At 57.4% G+C, this 13,514-nt stretch overlaps 5 protein-coding genes across 5 annotated transcripts; 2 read left to right on the forward strand and 3 right to left on the reverse strand.

The window, feature by feature from the left end:
- Window positions 1-1,305: 1,305 nt before the first annotated feature.
- Window positions 1,306-3,140, reverse strand: HRG_01963 (amidase domain-containing protein; the record flags this gene model as incomplete). Its single annotated transcript, XM_044860434.1, has 5 exons — window positions 1,306-1,482; window positions 1,645-1,856; window positions 1,940-2,303; window positions 2,416-2,723; window positions 2,795-3,140. 5 exons carry the CDS (start codon window positions 3,138-3,140, stop codon window positions 1,306-1,308), a joined length of 1,407 nt encoding a protein of 468 aa, XP_044724067.1.
- Window positions 3,141-3,777: 637 nt separating this feature from the next.
- HRG_01964 (ion transport protein) lies at window positions 3,778-6,020 on the reverse strand (the record flags this gene model as incomplete). Its single annotated transcript, XM_044860435.1, has 6 exons — window positions 3,778-3,994; window positions 4,064-4,748; window positions 4,817-5,362; window positions 5,405-5,649; window positions 5,707-5,841; window positions 5,890-6,020. 6 exons carry the CDS (start codon window positions 6,018-6,020, stop codon window positions 3,778-3,780), a joined length of 1,959 nt encoding a protein of 652 aa, XP_044724068.1.
- A 1,214-nt stretch (window positions 6,021-7,234) lies between these two features.
- Window positions 7,235-8,023, forward strand: HRG_01965 (polysaccharide lyase domain-containing protein; the record flags this gene model as incomplete). Its single annotated transcript, XM_044860436.1, has 1 exon — window positions 7,235-8,023. One exon carries the CDS (start codon window positions 7,235-7,237, stop codon window positions 8,021-8,023), a length of 789 nt encoding a protein of 262 aa, XP_044724069.1.
- A 906-nt stretch (window positions 8,024-8,929) lies between these two features.
- HRG_01966 (alg9-like mannosyltransferase family domain-containing protein) lies at window positions 8,930-10,912 on the reverse strand (the record flags this gene model as incomplete). Its single annotated transcript, XM_044860437.1, has 4 exons — window positions 8,930-9,988; window positions 10,042-10,461; window positions 10,521-10,779; window positions 10,842-10,912. 4 exons carry the CDS (start codon window positions 10,910-10,912, stop codon window positions 8,930-8,932), a joined length of 1,809 nt encoding a protein of 602 aa, XP_044724070.1.
- Window positions 10,913-11,353: 441 nt separating this feature from the next.
- On the forward strand, window positions 11,354-13,084 carry HRG_01967 (gar1/Naf1 RNA binding domain-containing protein; the record flags this gene model as incomplete). Its single annotated transcript, XM_044860438.1, has 2 exons — window positions 11,354-11,720; window positions 11,772-13,084. The coding sequence occupies 2 exons, from the start codon at window positions 11,354-11,356 to the stop codon at window positions 13,082-13,084; spliced, it is 1,680 nt and encodes a 559-aa protein (XP_044724071.1).
- Between the last annotated feature and the right edge of the window lie 430 nt (window positions 13,085-13,514).

Consider the following 13,514-nt stretch of genomic DNA (forward strand, 5'->3'; position numbering starts at 1 on the left):
TCTAGTGAAGGAAGCCATTGCCGCGAAAACAATAGCCATGAAGCAAGTTTCCGACTTTGGAGTTGCCGGGTGGTCTACCGTGGCAGTTGGTCCCACTTCCTCGAAATCCTGACTCAAGGTCGGCATATAAGATAGCTTTCAATCCATTGTCAGCCCGGGACGACGGAGGCGTTCAAGTCGGCAGGTGATATGAAATGATAGCCCTACTGCGGTACAGAAGCCCGTCTTATATACTTGACGATATTATATACGATATCATGGCAAAGTCGGCTCAGTTTACGCATCAATACAAGCCACAACGAAATTCCAGTGTGCAGCCAAGATGAACCACTCTCACCAAGAATCCTTTTTCGTTACAGTCAAGTTGCCCAGTTACTCGACTGGCCAAGAAACTATACTTTTGTAGCCGACATAACCAAGTAGATCAGATGAGCCAGTCGCGAAAGCCTAACCAAAGGATCCGACGATATAGTTACGTGTATGGTACTCGTTGAAGAAAGATATATAGTTAAGCTGCAGTTTGGTCAAGATGGAGAGTAAGTTATTGCTTAATCGTGCTAACTAGTATTTTACCAGATCTCTCAAAGAACAGGCGATAATTTCGTATATCCTGTGGCAGGCTTAACAGCCGCCCTTCGCTTAGTTGGATGGCCGGAAAGGGAGTACAGATGATCTCACCAGACATTATTATATTGTCACTTAAAGAGGGAGAGAAACCCTACTCAACTGTGTAAATCACATTGCGCCAATGCCTGCTGAAAGTTACAAGCTAGTGGATCATCCAGGTTATATTGACCTGGCCCAGCCCTCCCATTCTGTCGATGAGAAGCCCAAGGCGCCACTGGACTCTATTCCATGATAGCCCCTCTGAGCAGTAAGATGTTTTCTGAGTAGCTTACGCGACATGAGGACTACGCAATGGGAAGTGAAGTACTCGGCCAATGACTCAAATCCCTAGATATCCCGAATAGTATTTAGAAGTCCAGGCCAAAGGGGATATAGAAGGGATTATACAAATTGGTGTAAATAAAATTTCTACCTTGGTCAAAGTGACACAGACATTCTAACGAAAGAAAACAGAGCGACACCAGAAATAACATTGGTAAAACACGCATAAAATCCGGAACCACCTGAAGATGGAGCCTACAGCCATATCCGTTTCCAGAAATTGGGGCATATCTGCACGCTTCAAGAATGAAACTCCATTCCAACGACATCCAGCCACTCTGACAAGCCCCGTCGTTAAACAAAATTGAATCCCAAAACAGGACAGATTGGGCCATCCATCTCGCCCCATATCCTAGTCTAGATACCTCCCTTCCGCTCAAACAGCTCGCCGATTGTTTTGCCAGCTAGGAGCAGCTGCATGTCGCCGTAGCGAGGGCCGACAACGGTCAGCCCGATCGGGAGGCCGTGCTCTCCGAAGAACCCCGGGACATTGAGCGTGGGAGCATGGAGAATGGTCCACACGACGTTGAACACCTGCAGTTTGAATGTCAGCGCACGGGCAATGGCGGCGGATTTTGAGTCCTGCGGTGCGGTGAACATGTGAAACAGACACCAAAGAAGCTGTACTTGGTAACAATGTTTCCAGGCTTCAGAGGTGGTTGTTCAACGCCCAACAACGACAGCAGGGACACTCACCGCGCTTCCAGTGTCCCAGAGCCCCTTGGGTGCGTCATCAACCGTACTGGGCGTGACGACGACATCGTACCGGCGAGCAATCTCGTCCCACTGCGGCCGTAGTCGGGCCACGCCGTCATACGCCTCCAGCATGTCCCTTCGGCTTGGATCGTGCTTATTCTGCACGAGTGCCTGTAGCGAGGCGTGCAATTTGGGCTGAGACTCAACAAACTCTATGGGTCCTCTGTTAGCATTCAGTCTTTCCGATATTACACGTCAAGCGTCGAATGAGCGTCAGGAACGAATAAAGCCCTACTAGATAGAAACGCCGACCGAGCTTCTCCGGCAACGATAGTCTCCCGCCACTCGCGACACTTCTGAAAGGGCTCAGGAAGATCGAAATCTTGAATCACAGCGCCTGCATCAGCAAGCAGCGACCGGGCCTTTTCCCAAGCCTTCCTCGTCCCCGACCCGGCCTGATCCCAGACAGACGTCTTGACAAACGCAATGCTCGCTCCTTGGATGCTGAATGGCTCCGGCGGCTGGCTGTAGTCAAAGTCGAGCCGGTATACCTTGGCAAGCAAGGCGAGGTCGTCGAGAGTGCGGGCAAAGAACCCGACTGTATCACAGGTAGTGGAGAATCGACCGACGCCCTCGGTAGATACCAGTCCCCACGTAGGCTATCGCCGTTCCTTTCAGTCAAATGAACAAATGGCTGGGGTCGTCTGTACCCGAGGAGGAACCAGACGACAAAGGGGTCATCACCCCTGATGGATTTAGAAAACCACCCACTTTGAACGCATACAACCCATTAAACGCTCCCGGCCGGATGATGCTGCCCCCGGTCTGGGTCCCAAGTGCAATGGGAACCTGATTGTCGCCCACGGCGGCGGCGGAGCCCGAACTCGAGCCCCCGGGTGTGTGCTGCAGCGAGCGCGGGTTGCAGCACGAGCCCCCCTCGACCTTGGCCGCAAACTCGGTCGTGGCCGTCTTGCCGAGAATGAGGGCTCCCGCAGTGCGGAGAATGGCGACAGCGTCAGCGTCTGCTGCTGCATTGCCGTCATCCTCGTTGATGCGAGAATTGTATCGCGTTGGCATGTCTCCCAATCGTGTCAGCTTCATTGGACTCAAGACACCAAACATGCAGGGAAGCAACGGGAAGGTCGCCTACCTTTTGTTAGCAAAACATCCTTTATCCCTACCGCAACGCCGTGCAACGGCCCCCTCGCAGCTGGAGGCAGGTCATCCAACCTCTTCGCCTCGGCTAGAATAGTATTCTTGTCATAGTGAGCCCAAGCCTTCACCTCGTGGTTCCGCTGGTTGAATCTCCCAATGAGTGCCTGGGCATACTCTTGGACGGTGACCCGCTCTTTGTAAACCAGCTCGCGGATCTCGGTGGCGGTGCAGAGATGCAGTTTGGACAGCTTGTTGGCCTGAGAGGCATCCTGCTCGCCTTGCGCACGAGACGACTGAGGGTCAGGCGGTATACACGCTCCGTTCTCATGCGTCGTGACCATTGTGTTCACCGTGCGCGGCAAGACAATGAGGCTTGAGAGACGAGTGCGGTGTAGCACCCGATGGCTCGTCCGCTCAAGTGACTCGGAACAACCTGATCGGACTCGAGGAATTTGGGGTCGACGCAAGAGCCCCAAGACCGAAATTCTTTGTGCCACTCTTTCTTATTAGAGGCGGATCATGGGTCGGCCTGACATGTCGAGTCTCAACTTCGGGTAGAAGAGACGAGACTGGGGGCCAGAGAGCGGGGGCTCAAGATGCAAGGCCTCGGCCAGGCCACCGAGCCAATGACAACGTCTCGCTTGTCTCGACACAGGTGAGGACCAGAAGCGCAGAAGCATGCTACCCTGTTGGTGAAACCCAGCTACCTCTATGATGCAGTTGAAGAAAAGAAACGCCCGCGTATACAAGCCATTACGCCCCACAGTCCTAACTCTTGTACATACAACTACAGTGTCACGGCATTGTCCTCCAAGCGCCCCAAAAGCATAACTGGCACAATACTTGATACATGTAGCTTTGAGTCGACAGCAGGGGAGCCAGGGGGAAACGCGAATGCCTCCTCGTCCTTCATTGGTGCCTTTTGAACTCATGGCAGGCACATCGATGAGCCGTGCTCATGCCGCTGACCGACAGCACTCATGGTGCTGCGCCAGCTCCAGTGCTGTTTTTATTGGCCTGTAAAGCCAGGACGGCAGACGTGAGCTTGTCAATTTTCCGGTTCATCTCTGCGACTTGAACCTCTATCCCGGTGGGCGCCTCCACGTCGTCGTCGTCTCTCTTGTCATCGGGTCTCAATGCATTCATGTCTCGGACAGGCTGCCACTGGTGATGCCGGCTGTGCCCAGAGGTTGGCCTGCCGCGCGGCAGCTGCACCCTTTCCCTCCTCTTCTTGGCCCCTCGATCATCCTTGAACACGGCCAACTTGTCATTACTAAACTTTCGCCGAAAGAGCTCGTAGAGCTTGATGGCTGCCACAATAGGAAGATGAGTGACTTTCAGCAGGACAATGCGGCCTGCGCGGAATTTTTCGTCCCTGGAGAAGACGAGGCGCAGCGGACGGAAGATGACGAGCGCGATGAGGTTAAAGGGCGGATAGAAATGGGTGAGCCTGTTGCTGGTGCATGCCTCCATGACGTAGACACTGTACACGTAGAGATACTCCTCCTTGGCATGCGTGATGACACGAGAGAAGCTGTTGGAGAGCATACCGGTCAGGGATCCGGTCAGCAGAATCGAGGTCAATGTGACAAAGATGATCATGAGCGGAGGCCCAAAAAAGGGGTCAATGTCGCTCATGATGTCGAGGCCGACGTAACTCGACCCGAAAAAGATGCGAGTGAGGATGCCCGTCATCTTGGAAAGGTTGAAGGAGTCCCGCCCTACGAGGGAAAATGTGGTCAAGAAGCCCAGATAGATGATGACGACGAGAACCATGAACTTGATAAAGTCTTTGCCCATCTCCTTGAGACAGGGAATCAGGGTTCCCCAGTAGGGGCTCAGACTCAGTATGGAGCAGATGCGCGGCATCATGAAGAGCGCCTCGAGCGACAAAACATCGAACGAGAGGCCGATGATCTTGGGATCATGCTGAACCTGGCCGACGATTCCTGCAGACAAGGCGGGATTAATACACATGAAGGGGGGGGACGGGGGGGGGCGGCCAGTAGCAACTTACGCAGCGTGGCGAAAATGAAGCCAATGAGGATCATGATCATGTCAAACAAGTTCCAAATGTCGGTTGCGTAGAATATGGAGCCGGCATCCATCCACTCGCTCAACTCGTCGTAGGCAAAGGCTGCTATCCATATGAAGAGAGTGATTTCGGTGGCAGTGATGTGTGTCTCGACTCGGGCCACCAGGACGGCGTAGTAGAGGCACAGGAAGATGGCGAAGAAGAGCACTTCCCAGCTCTTGAGATACTTGGGGACGCGCAGGCGAGAGAAGGGGTCTGACGTCTCGGGGTCGTAGAAGGTGTGCCCCTTGGTTGTGCGGACGGACAGGGAGTCCCAGAAGATGATGTCGCCGTTCCAGATGCCGCTGACGATTCTCTGCACGGGATGCTGGCTGAGGAAGCGCTTTGCGTTTGCAATGGCGGCAATCTCGAGGGCGTTGAGGCCCCTGAAGGCCGACGTCGGGTCAGCATCGTCGGACGCGTCCTCGTCGTCGTTTGTCAAGCGAGCGAGGGAGTTCTCCATTTTTGCTTTTTTGGAGGAACTGCCGGCTGGCAGCACGTGGGCTTCCTGGCGGGGGCTAGCGAGCGTACGGGGAAGCAAGGGCGACGTTTCGGCCGCCTCTTGGTCGTACGAGCGCGGCTGCTGTGGCTGGGGGCTTGTGACATCGTTGGCGTCATCGTCTTCGGCGTCGGGTATCTCGTAGAGGCAAAAGTCCATGGCTTCTCGCTCCGAGAGGCGGGCAAGTAAGCGCCAGGCGACAATCTCGCAGGCCCCGGAGCGGGTCTCGCTGAGGCCCCTATGCTCTTGATCGGCGGCATAATGCCACTTGAGCGCGCTGCACAAGGTCAACCAGTCAGCTTCGGCAATGTTGAGGACGGATGGAGAGGCGTACAGCAGAGCGTGAACCGTGGCCGGGTTTCTGCAAGTCGCCTTGAGGTGGTCGACGAGGACGCGGACGCAGTTGCCGGCGGGAGTCGTTCTAAGCTGCTCGAAGGTGCTGGGGAGCTCAATGGCATCCACGAAGTAGCTGTGCCGAGGTCAGCGGGCATGGCGCGGCTTGCTGGGCGATACGCACACGGAAAGCTTGGTGGCAACCTGGCGAAACGAGTCGTCGTCTTCAATCTCGGGCAAGTCAAACTCGAGGCGGACCGAGACCGGGCTCATGTCTCGCGTGGCCAGCGGTTTCGCCCTGAGGCGGATGGGCATGTTGACGGCTGTTTGCTGACGAGACGATGCGGGCGGGATCGCGCTGGCTCGCCCGGCGCGGATGCTTCATCGGGTGCCGGGTCGGTGAGGCTGCGGGACGAAGAGAAGAAGAAGAAGCCCGTGGGGAGGGAGAGGCACGAGGGAGCGGAAGGTTCCATGGAGTTTCAGCTTTTGCTCGTTGGTTGCTTCTCGCTAGTGCTTCAGGGAGACAGGGCAGGGGGAGGTCACCGGGGATGGCCTGGATTACAGGGCTGCCCTCTGGAAAGCGGCTTATTGGCGCCGGCCCGTGCGGGAAATCAGCGTCCTGAGACTCCTGACGCCGTGGCGAGTAAGTTGCCTTCAAGCAGCCGCCGAAACCCCCTTTTTTATTAGGGATTGAAGATGCCTGTCGGCTCTTCGGCCAGGTCGAGAACCCCATTTCCCCACGCGCTACTCTCGCATTAACAAGCCGTCATCACGCCTGACTCGATCCTAGACTTGATCGTCAGTCCGTGGGCACAACTGGAAAGCCTTTTGTTAGAGATGCCTCGCTTCCCGGCAACACACGGCGGCTCGGCCCCTCGTCTTTCTTGCCAAGGAAAGATATCGCCAAGGGGATGTATTCCGGAGTGCATCAAGGGAGATTCAGCTGCCCACAGTGCACGAGCCAACAAGCGGTCCATCCGTAGCGGTGGGCAAGGTAATGAATGATCAACAATTCCGACAGAAGGTCAACGATATCTTGACGACACCAGAGTCCACGACTCCTGTCCCTCGGTTTCCTCCGGGCGGGCGCCAAGAATAGATTGGCCTCCCCTGGCGCCCGTAACAATTATTCCGCGAATCAATCTTCGTCGTCCATCTACATTGCGTCCAAAATGTTGGCCGCGCTTCCGGAGCCCGAGACTGTCTGACGTCTTATGGCCTACGGTGCAACGCTATGCTGACTTCAACTCGGAGCGGCACGGACGGACGGCCAAACTTGCAAGTCAACGACACCATGGCCTACAGGGTCGTGATAAGAGGCTGTCGCGATGGATAGGCAGCCATGTATATAAATAAAAGCCCGTCGTTGAGGTGACGTGCTCTGCCTGTCTATACAATTCGCATCCACCTTTTGGCTTACAGGACCAAGCTCCACGAGAGAATACCGCTTTTCATCCAGGGCCTTCTCTCGCCCCAGTTCTGTCTCCATCTTCAGCTCAAGCCAGGCCTGCACATCTCATCCTTGAGCCATGGTAGCCCTCAATCCCCTCGTGGCCGCCGCCGTCCTGGCCCTCCTCGCCACCCCCAGAGCCCAGGGTGCCCGCACATTCTCCAACTCGGGCACCCTCAACGGCTGGGACTTTGTGCGGCGCGAGCACCAGGGGACCGTCACGCAGGTCGACAACGTCAGCTACAAGGCAGGCGGCACGGCACTCAAAATGACGCAGCGGTACGACGCAAACTACAGGGGCCGCTTCCACTCCGAGGTCGACCATAACTACGGCTACCGGCGCGGCGACGACCTCTTCTACGGTTTCGCGTTCCGCCTCTCCGACTCGTGGCAGTTCCAGGACCAGTCGTACAACATTGCCCAGTTCATCGCCAACCGCCCCGGCGCCGGCTGCGGTGGCGACGACTGGATGCCTTCGGCCATGCTCTGGATACAGGGGAACCAGCTCGCCTCGCGCATCGTCAGCGGCCACTACCGTCAGCCCGACTGCGGCCGCAAGGTCGATCCCCTGCCGAACCTCGCCGTCGTCGAGGCTGGCAAGTGGCACAGGGTCGTGGTCCAGGCCAGGTGGGCCAGCGACAGCTCGGGCTTCTACAAGATCTGGTTCGACGGCAAAAAGGTCCTCGACCGCCGTGGCGTGGCCACCACTCTCGACGACGACAGTGTCTTTCAGTTCCGCGTTGGTCTGTACGCCAATGGCTGGCACGACGACGGCCACATCAAGGGGAGCCAGGACTTCCGCCAGGTCTGGTTTGACGAGGTTGCCATTGGTACCGAGTTCAAGGACGCCGATCCCGGCGAGCAGTAGTAATAGGGAATCAGGCTCTACATCCAGGTTCAAGGCGCCCTCATTGGCATGAATTACCGCTGTGTAGGCTCATAGTAGACGCCTTGGGTAGACGCAAAGCTCGGTGCATGTAGCACATTCTATCATTGCATATATTGACACCATACAAAGTAACGTCTGCAGATTCATCAGGTCGAGACCGCAAGCCCATCAAATCCCATTCGTCGTCTCCAGCATCTTTCCTCACGAGCTCTCCGCTGTCTGATGCCTATCCCCCGCCGTAAGCTTCTTCGTCAGCCAACGTCGACTGTTCGCTGAATCTCCGTTCGTCGTCCTCCACGGTGCGCGACCCGTTGTGTCTTGACGCATGATCCGCCTTGCGTCTGTCCGTGCTCGGGGCCTTTCGGAATTTCCTGCCCCGCCGGGCTGCCGAAGCGCGCTTAGCCGGTGTCTCATTGCGCGTCAGGCTATGCTTCTGTTTCTCGTCTCGCTTCTTCTTGCGGGACATGTAAATGGACCGCCCCGTGGCAAAGAGAGCAATCAGAATGGACGCCATGGATAATGGATGCTATAGTCTACCGCCTGTGCTCGTAAAAGCAGCTGACGACGCCGGGAGAGTAGCGAAGGTGGAGGATGGTAGAAGACGGGATTCATGCTGCCACGGTCTCCATTCGAGACGCTCAAACAACTAGCGTCACGTGCCACTGACAGCAAGCTTTCGCCCAAGCGCCATCCGACGCTCGCGGCGATTCCCTGACGGACACGGCCAACGTACACTGTGGAGCATTGACCTGCGAGGGCCTGCCTTTGTATGTATATGAACGTTCATGGTCCTGCAACAACCAAACAGGACCGGCGGCGACAATCGCCCATCAAAACAGGGTGCCCTCGCAGCTCTTTTGCTCAGAGGAAAGCATCATCCATCTCTCACCTCTTCCTCCTCTGCAGCAAGCAGTGGCGGCCCCACTTCCTCCTGAACCTTGGGGGAACCATCTCAAGGTCAGGGATCCATAGAGTCCGTGCGAGCATGTGTGTATTGGCCGCATCGAGGAACGGCTCGCAGTTGACAACTTCCCACGTCTCCGTGTCGGCAACGTAGTCGGGCTCATCTGGCGGCAGCGCGCCTGTCCTCTCGGGGTACTGTGTGTCCACGAGCAGGGAGCACATTCGCAACTCGACGTACTTGCCCAGGTCCTCTTGGTTGCCATCGTTGAGCCCGCTCGTTGGCAGCCATGTTCCGCTCCACAACCCAAACCCGACCTTGGCCTCCGAGAACTCGCCTGGCAGCAGGCCACGGAACGCAGAGCGCACAAACTTGGGATGCATGTCTCGCGGGAGAAAGTACGACGAGGGGAACCGATACCACTCCTTGGCGAAACACACAAGGTCCTCTGGCCCGCCGACGACATATTGCCCCTGGCCGTCGCCCCATAGGGGTTTGTAAATGTTCATGGGCGCATGGAATGCGCTGTAGATGCCGTAGATCCGGGCCAGGCTGATGTCCAGCGACAAAAACAGAACGGCGCCAACGGCGAGAAGCCTCAAGCGCGCAGGAATCTTGCCCATGAGTGCCTTTGGATTCGAGGTGCCAATGGCAGACAAGAGAATGTGTAGAGACATGGAGGCGTTGAGCGCCAAAAAGGGATAAAGAGGATACATAAACCTCTCCTCCTTGTGTGGTTGGGCCGTGAAGATGGCCAGCCACATGTAAAATGGCGCCACAAACACGATTGTCCGCAGCCCTGACTGGAAGCCCTGTCCGGACGCCGAAATGGCCTTCTGGATCAAGAAGAGTGGAAGGGCCAGAAGAGCCAGTATGAACCATATGTTGAAGTTCAAGGCCAGGTTTCGGAGGTAAAAGTCCCACGGCTCGGTGCCGTAGAGCTCAGGGCCGCCCGTCGACGAGAAGATATTGTATTTGACAATGTTCCAGGTGACGACTGCAACCTTTTTGTAGAAAAAGAGGTTGACCACAAAGTCGACGAACTTGGAAAAGGTAAGCCGAGCATCAGCCGCAACGCGAGGCAAAGCGCACTCACCAGAACCATCAAGCCACCCACAACACCTCGAAAGGAGCGGATAATCGACTGGACCAGAGCCTCTCTGTCGCTAAACAGGGCGAGAACGCCTTCCTCAAGCACAAATGGCAGGCAGAGCGCCGCGGCAAAAGGCCATCCGAGGATGCCTGCCACGGCGAACCAGAAAATGCCCTGCGAGGTCTTGAGACCGCCGCGCCAATTCATAAACGAGGCCGCTCCCAGCATGCACATGTACATGGCGAAGCTCGACGGCAGGAATGCGGTACTCGCGTGAAAGTTGCCGGGGCTGGTGACGGTGGCGATGAGGAAGAAGAGGCCGATCCTGCCATTCAGGGTAGAGCTGACGGCCTGGAACATGATGGTCTGGCAGAGGGCGCAGAGGAAGGCGAGGCCGTAGCGCACAAAGTAGAACTCGGACACCTTGGACGAGCGAGTGAGCGGCCAGAGTCGTCAGCGCCGGAGCCTGGACGCCACCTCACCTTTGTAGACTGCGGCAGCAGGCGCCGCGCATTGCCGACGATTGCGTGCAAGGCGACGTAGAGCCAGCTGCGGATGGCATAGTCAGGCGAGTACTCCCACGTCTGCAGGCCATAGCCGTGCGAGAGATAGTGCGAGGGCTCCCAGTAGTTGAAGGTCTCGTCGCAGTCCTGGATGGGCGCAAAGAGGGCGGCGAGGAGACTGGCAGCCAGAAAGATGTAAAAGGCCTTGATGGGCTCGATGGGATACGGGCCTCGCCGCCTATCGCGAGCGCGCAGTTAGCAGCAATGCACCAGGAGGATTCCGAGAGACAGCGCTCGCACTTCTTTTTCTTCGCATGGCCGGCTGAAGGGTGCTCGAATTGCCTCTCCGCGGCCGGGGTTGGAGGCGCCATGGTCGCTGGTGATGCTTGGGGGTTGGCCGAGGCGCAACTTGTTGGGGCGGGCCAGACGCTCATGTCAGCCTTTACAGCGGACCCATAGGACCCCTGTCGCAGAGGCTCTCGGTGAGCTGCCGGTCAAGATGCGCTAGCTCTGCAGTGCAGATCCACCAAAACATCCCAGGACCCTCCAAGCGGCTAACGTTTTTTATATTTTTTCCTCTTCACGCCCCAACTCCATCTCTCATCTTGGACCAGCAGCGCTTTTTGACGGCCTTGCTATCGTTATACATATATTCACTGATACGGCCTCTTGTTCCACTCACTTTACCATCTTACCTTATCAATACGCTGTACAAACTTCTTAAGCATCCGATCCAACGGCCATCCACGACGCAACTTAAGCGCAAAGCTGCTCGCGAAACGCATTCTTCGACGCCCTCGAGACTGGGCGCCATGCCGGGGTTCCAGATCCCGGGCCTCGGGCAGGCCAAGCCCAACGAGACTCTGCCGCCTCTGCCGGCGGACATGCTCGCTGACGCCGCTCCAGTCGACCAGACGCAGGAACCGCATCACCAGGCAGAGGCCCCGGCACCGACCGAAACAAAGAAAGAGCAGAATCAGCCAGACGCCGAAAATGGTATTGCGCAGGATCAAGCACAGCCGGACGGAGACCCCATGGCCATTGATCGGCCAGAGAATCCTCCTTCTCTGACCTGTGCCTTGGAGGCTGCCATCGGAGGGCTCGAAGACACGAACATGACGCAAGCAGAAGCTCGGGCGGAACCGCAACCTGACGATCGCGAGCTGCAACCCGATCAAGGTGAAAATCCGGAGTGGGAGATCGACTCCTCCCCGTACGAGTCGTCGTCAGAATCCAGCAGCTCCGACTCGTCGGACGAGGACTCGGACAACGAGCAGTATGAGCTCCTCGGAGTCGAAGAGACGGCCCGGCTTTTGATGGAGATGGACGGCGGGCTCGACGACGAAGGCGAAAAGGGAGACAAGGCAACGTCCGCCGCCCAGCTGCGAACCAAGAACGAGCTCCCGGAGGAACCCATCCCCAAGCCTGACATCACCGTCACGCCCGAGATGAAAGTCGAAGAGCTCGGCTCGGTGGAGCACATTGTCGAAGGCACTATTCTTGTCAAGGCCATCACCCCTGGCGAATACCAGGTGCTTGACACGGGCTCCGTGCTCTGCACCGAGGACCGGGTCGTCATCGGCGTCGTGGCCGAGACGATTGGCAAAGTCCTGCAACCAATGTACACGGTGCGCTTCAGCTCACAAGACGAGATCAACGAGTTTGGCGTGCAGGTCGGGACTAAGATATTTTATCCGGTGGACCACGCGTCGTACGTCTTCACGGAGCCACTCAAGAGCCTCAAGGGGTCCGACGCCAGTAACATCCACGACGAGGAGGTAGGCGCCGACGAGATGGAGTTTTCCGACGACGAGAAGGAGGCCGACTACAAGCGCGCTCTCAAGAACAAAAAAAACAAGAGCAAGGGCCCTGGCGAAGGCGGGAGGGGCGGCAGGGGCGGCAGGGGCCCGCATCCCCTGCGCCAGGAGATGGCGCCCGACGGCGAACTCAACTACGACGACGGGCCGTACAAGCCACTGGCCAGACCCCCCGGCTTCGGCAGCGGTGCTGCACCCGGCGAGCCCGTCGAGCTGCCCCCGCGCCCCCAGTTCCAGCGCGGTGGTGGCCGGCGCGGCGACCGCAGAGGCAGGGGAGGCAGGGGAAGAGATTCGGGTCGGGGAGGCGGTCGCGGCGGCTACGACCAGCCCAGAGACGGCCACTCTCTTCCCCCCCGAGGCTATCAACAGCAACCCCCCAACCAGCAACCCAGCAACGCGTGGCCTTCAAACATCCCCGCCGGCCCGACGCAAGGCTCCGCGCCGTCCATGCCCGTCTTTGGCTTCCAGCTCCCTCCCGGCTGGCCTCAGCAACCGCATCATCAAGCCCACGGCGCGCCAGTGACAGCGCCACCGCCGCCGCCACCGCCACCGCCACCGCCAGGCTGGCCCTCGCAAGATCCCGCGCAGGGGCACCAGGGCGTCAACGGCACCTTTGTCAACCCTGCCTTTGTAGCGGCACTCATGAGCCAGATGCAGGGGCAAAACGGTCAGCAGCCGTGGGGTGGTCAGCAGCAGCAGCCACCGCCGCCCGGGGGCTGGTCATAGGCCATCGAGCGAGTGCGTGTTCGGTTCTGTATCATGGTTGATGATGCATTGTCCAAGATCTTCTGGCTGTGGTTTGAATAATGTTGACTCGGAACATCAATTGTTGGAGGTAGGTTCGGCAAGACCGGCGGGAAATCTTGGAGTCACTGGCTTCACGTAGGTAAGTGTGGCATCCGCTTTCAGCATGGGACAAAGAGGAAATGATACCCGTTGCTGCGTTTCCAGCAGGATAAGGAAAGGTCCATTCACCCATCCCAGACACGGGAAACATGGTGCTACTTCTAAAGCAACGTCTTTTGTCTGATTTCAATCACCGTCGGGCAGAGCTCGCCGGCACGGCTAACGATACTGAAAGCATGCTTGCAAGACTAATAAAAACACTGTCTGGTATCCTCTCTGCTTCATCTGTTCCACGCAGGCACGGAGCTGC

This window comes from Hirsutella rhossiliensis (genome assembly GCF_020360975.1).
Source record: "Hirsutella rhossiliensis strain HR02 chromosome Unknown scaffold00002, whole genome shotgun sequence".
NCBI classification, from domain to species: domain Eukaryota; kingdom Fungi; phylum Ascomycota; class Sordariomycetes; order Hypocreales; family Ophiocordycipitaceae; genus Hirsutella; species Hirsutella rhossiliensis.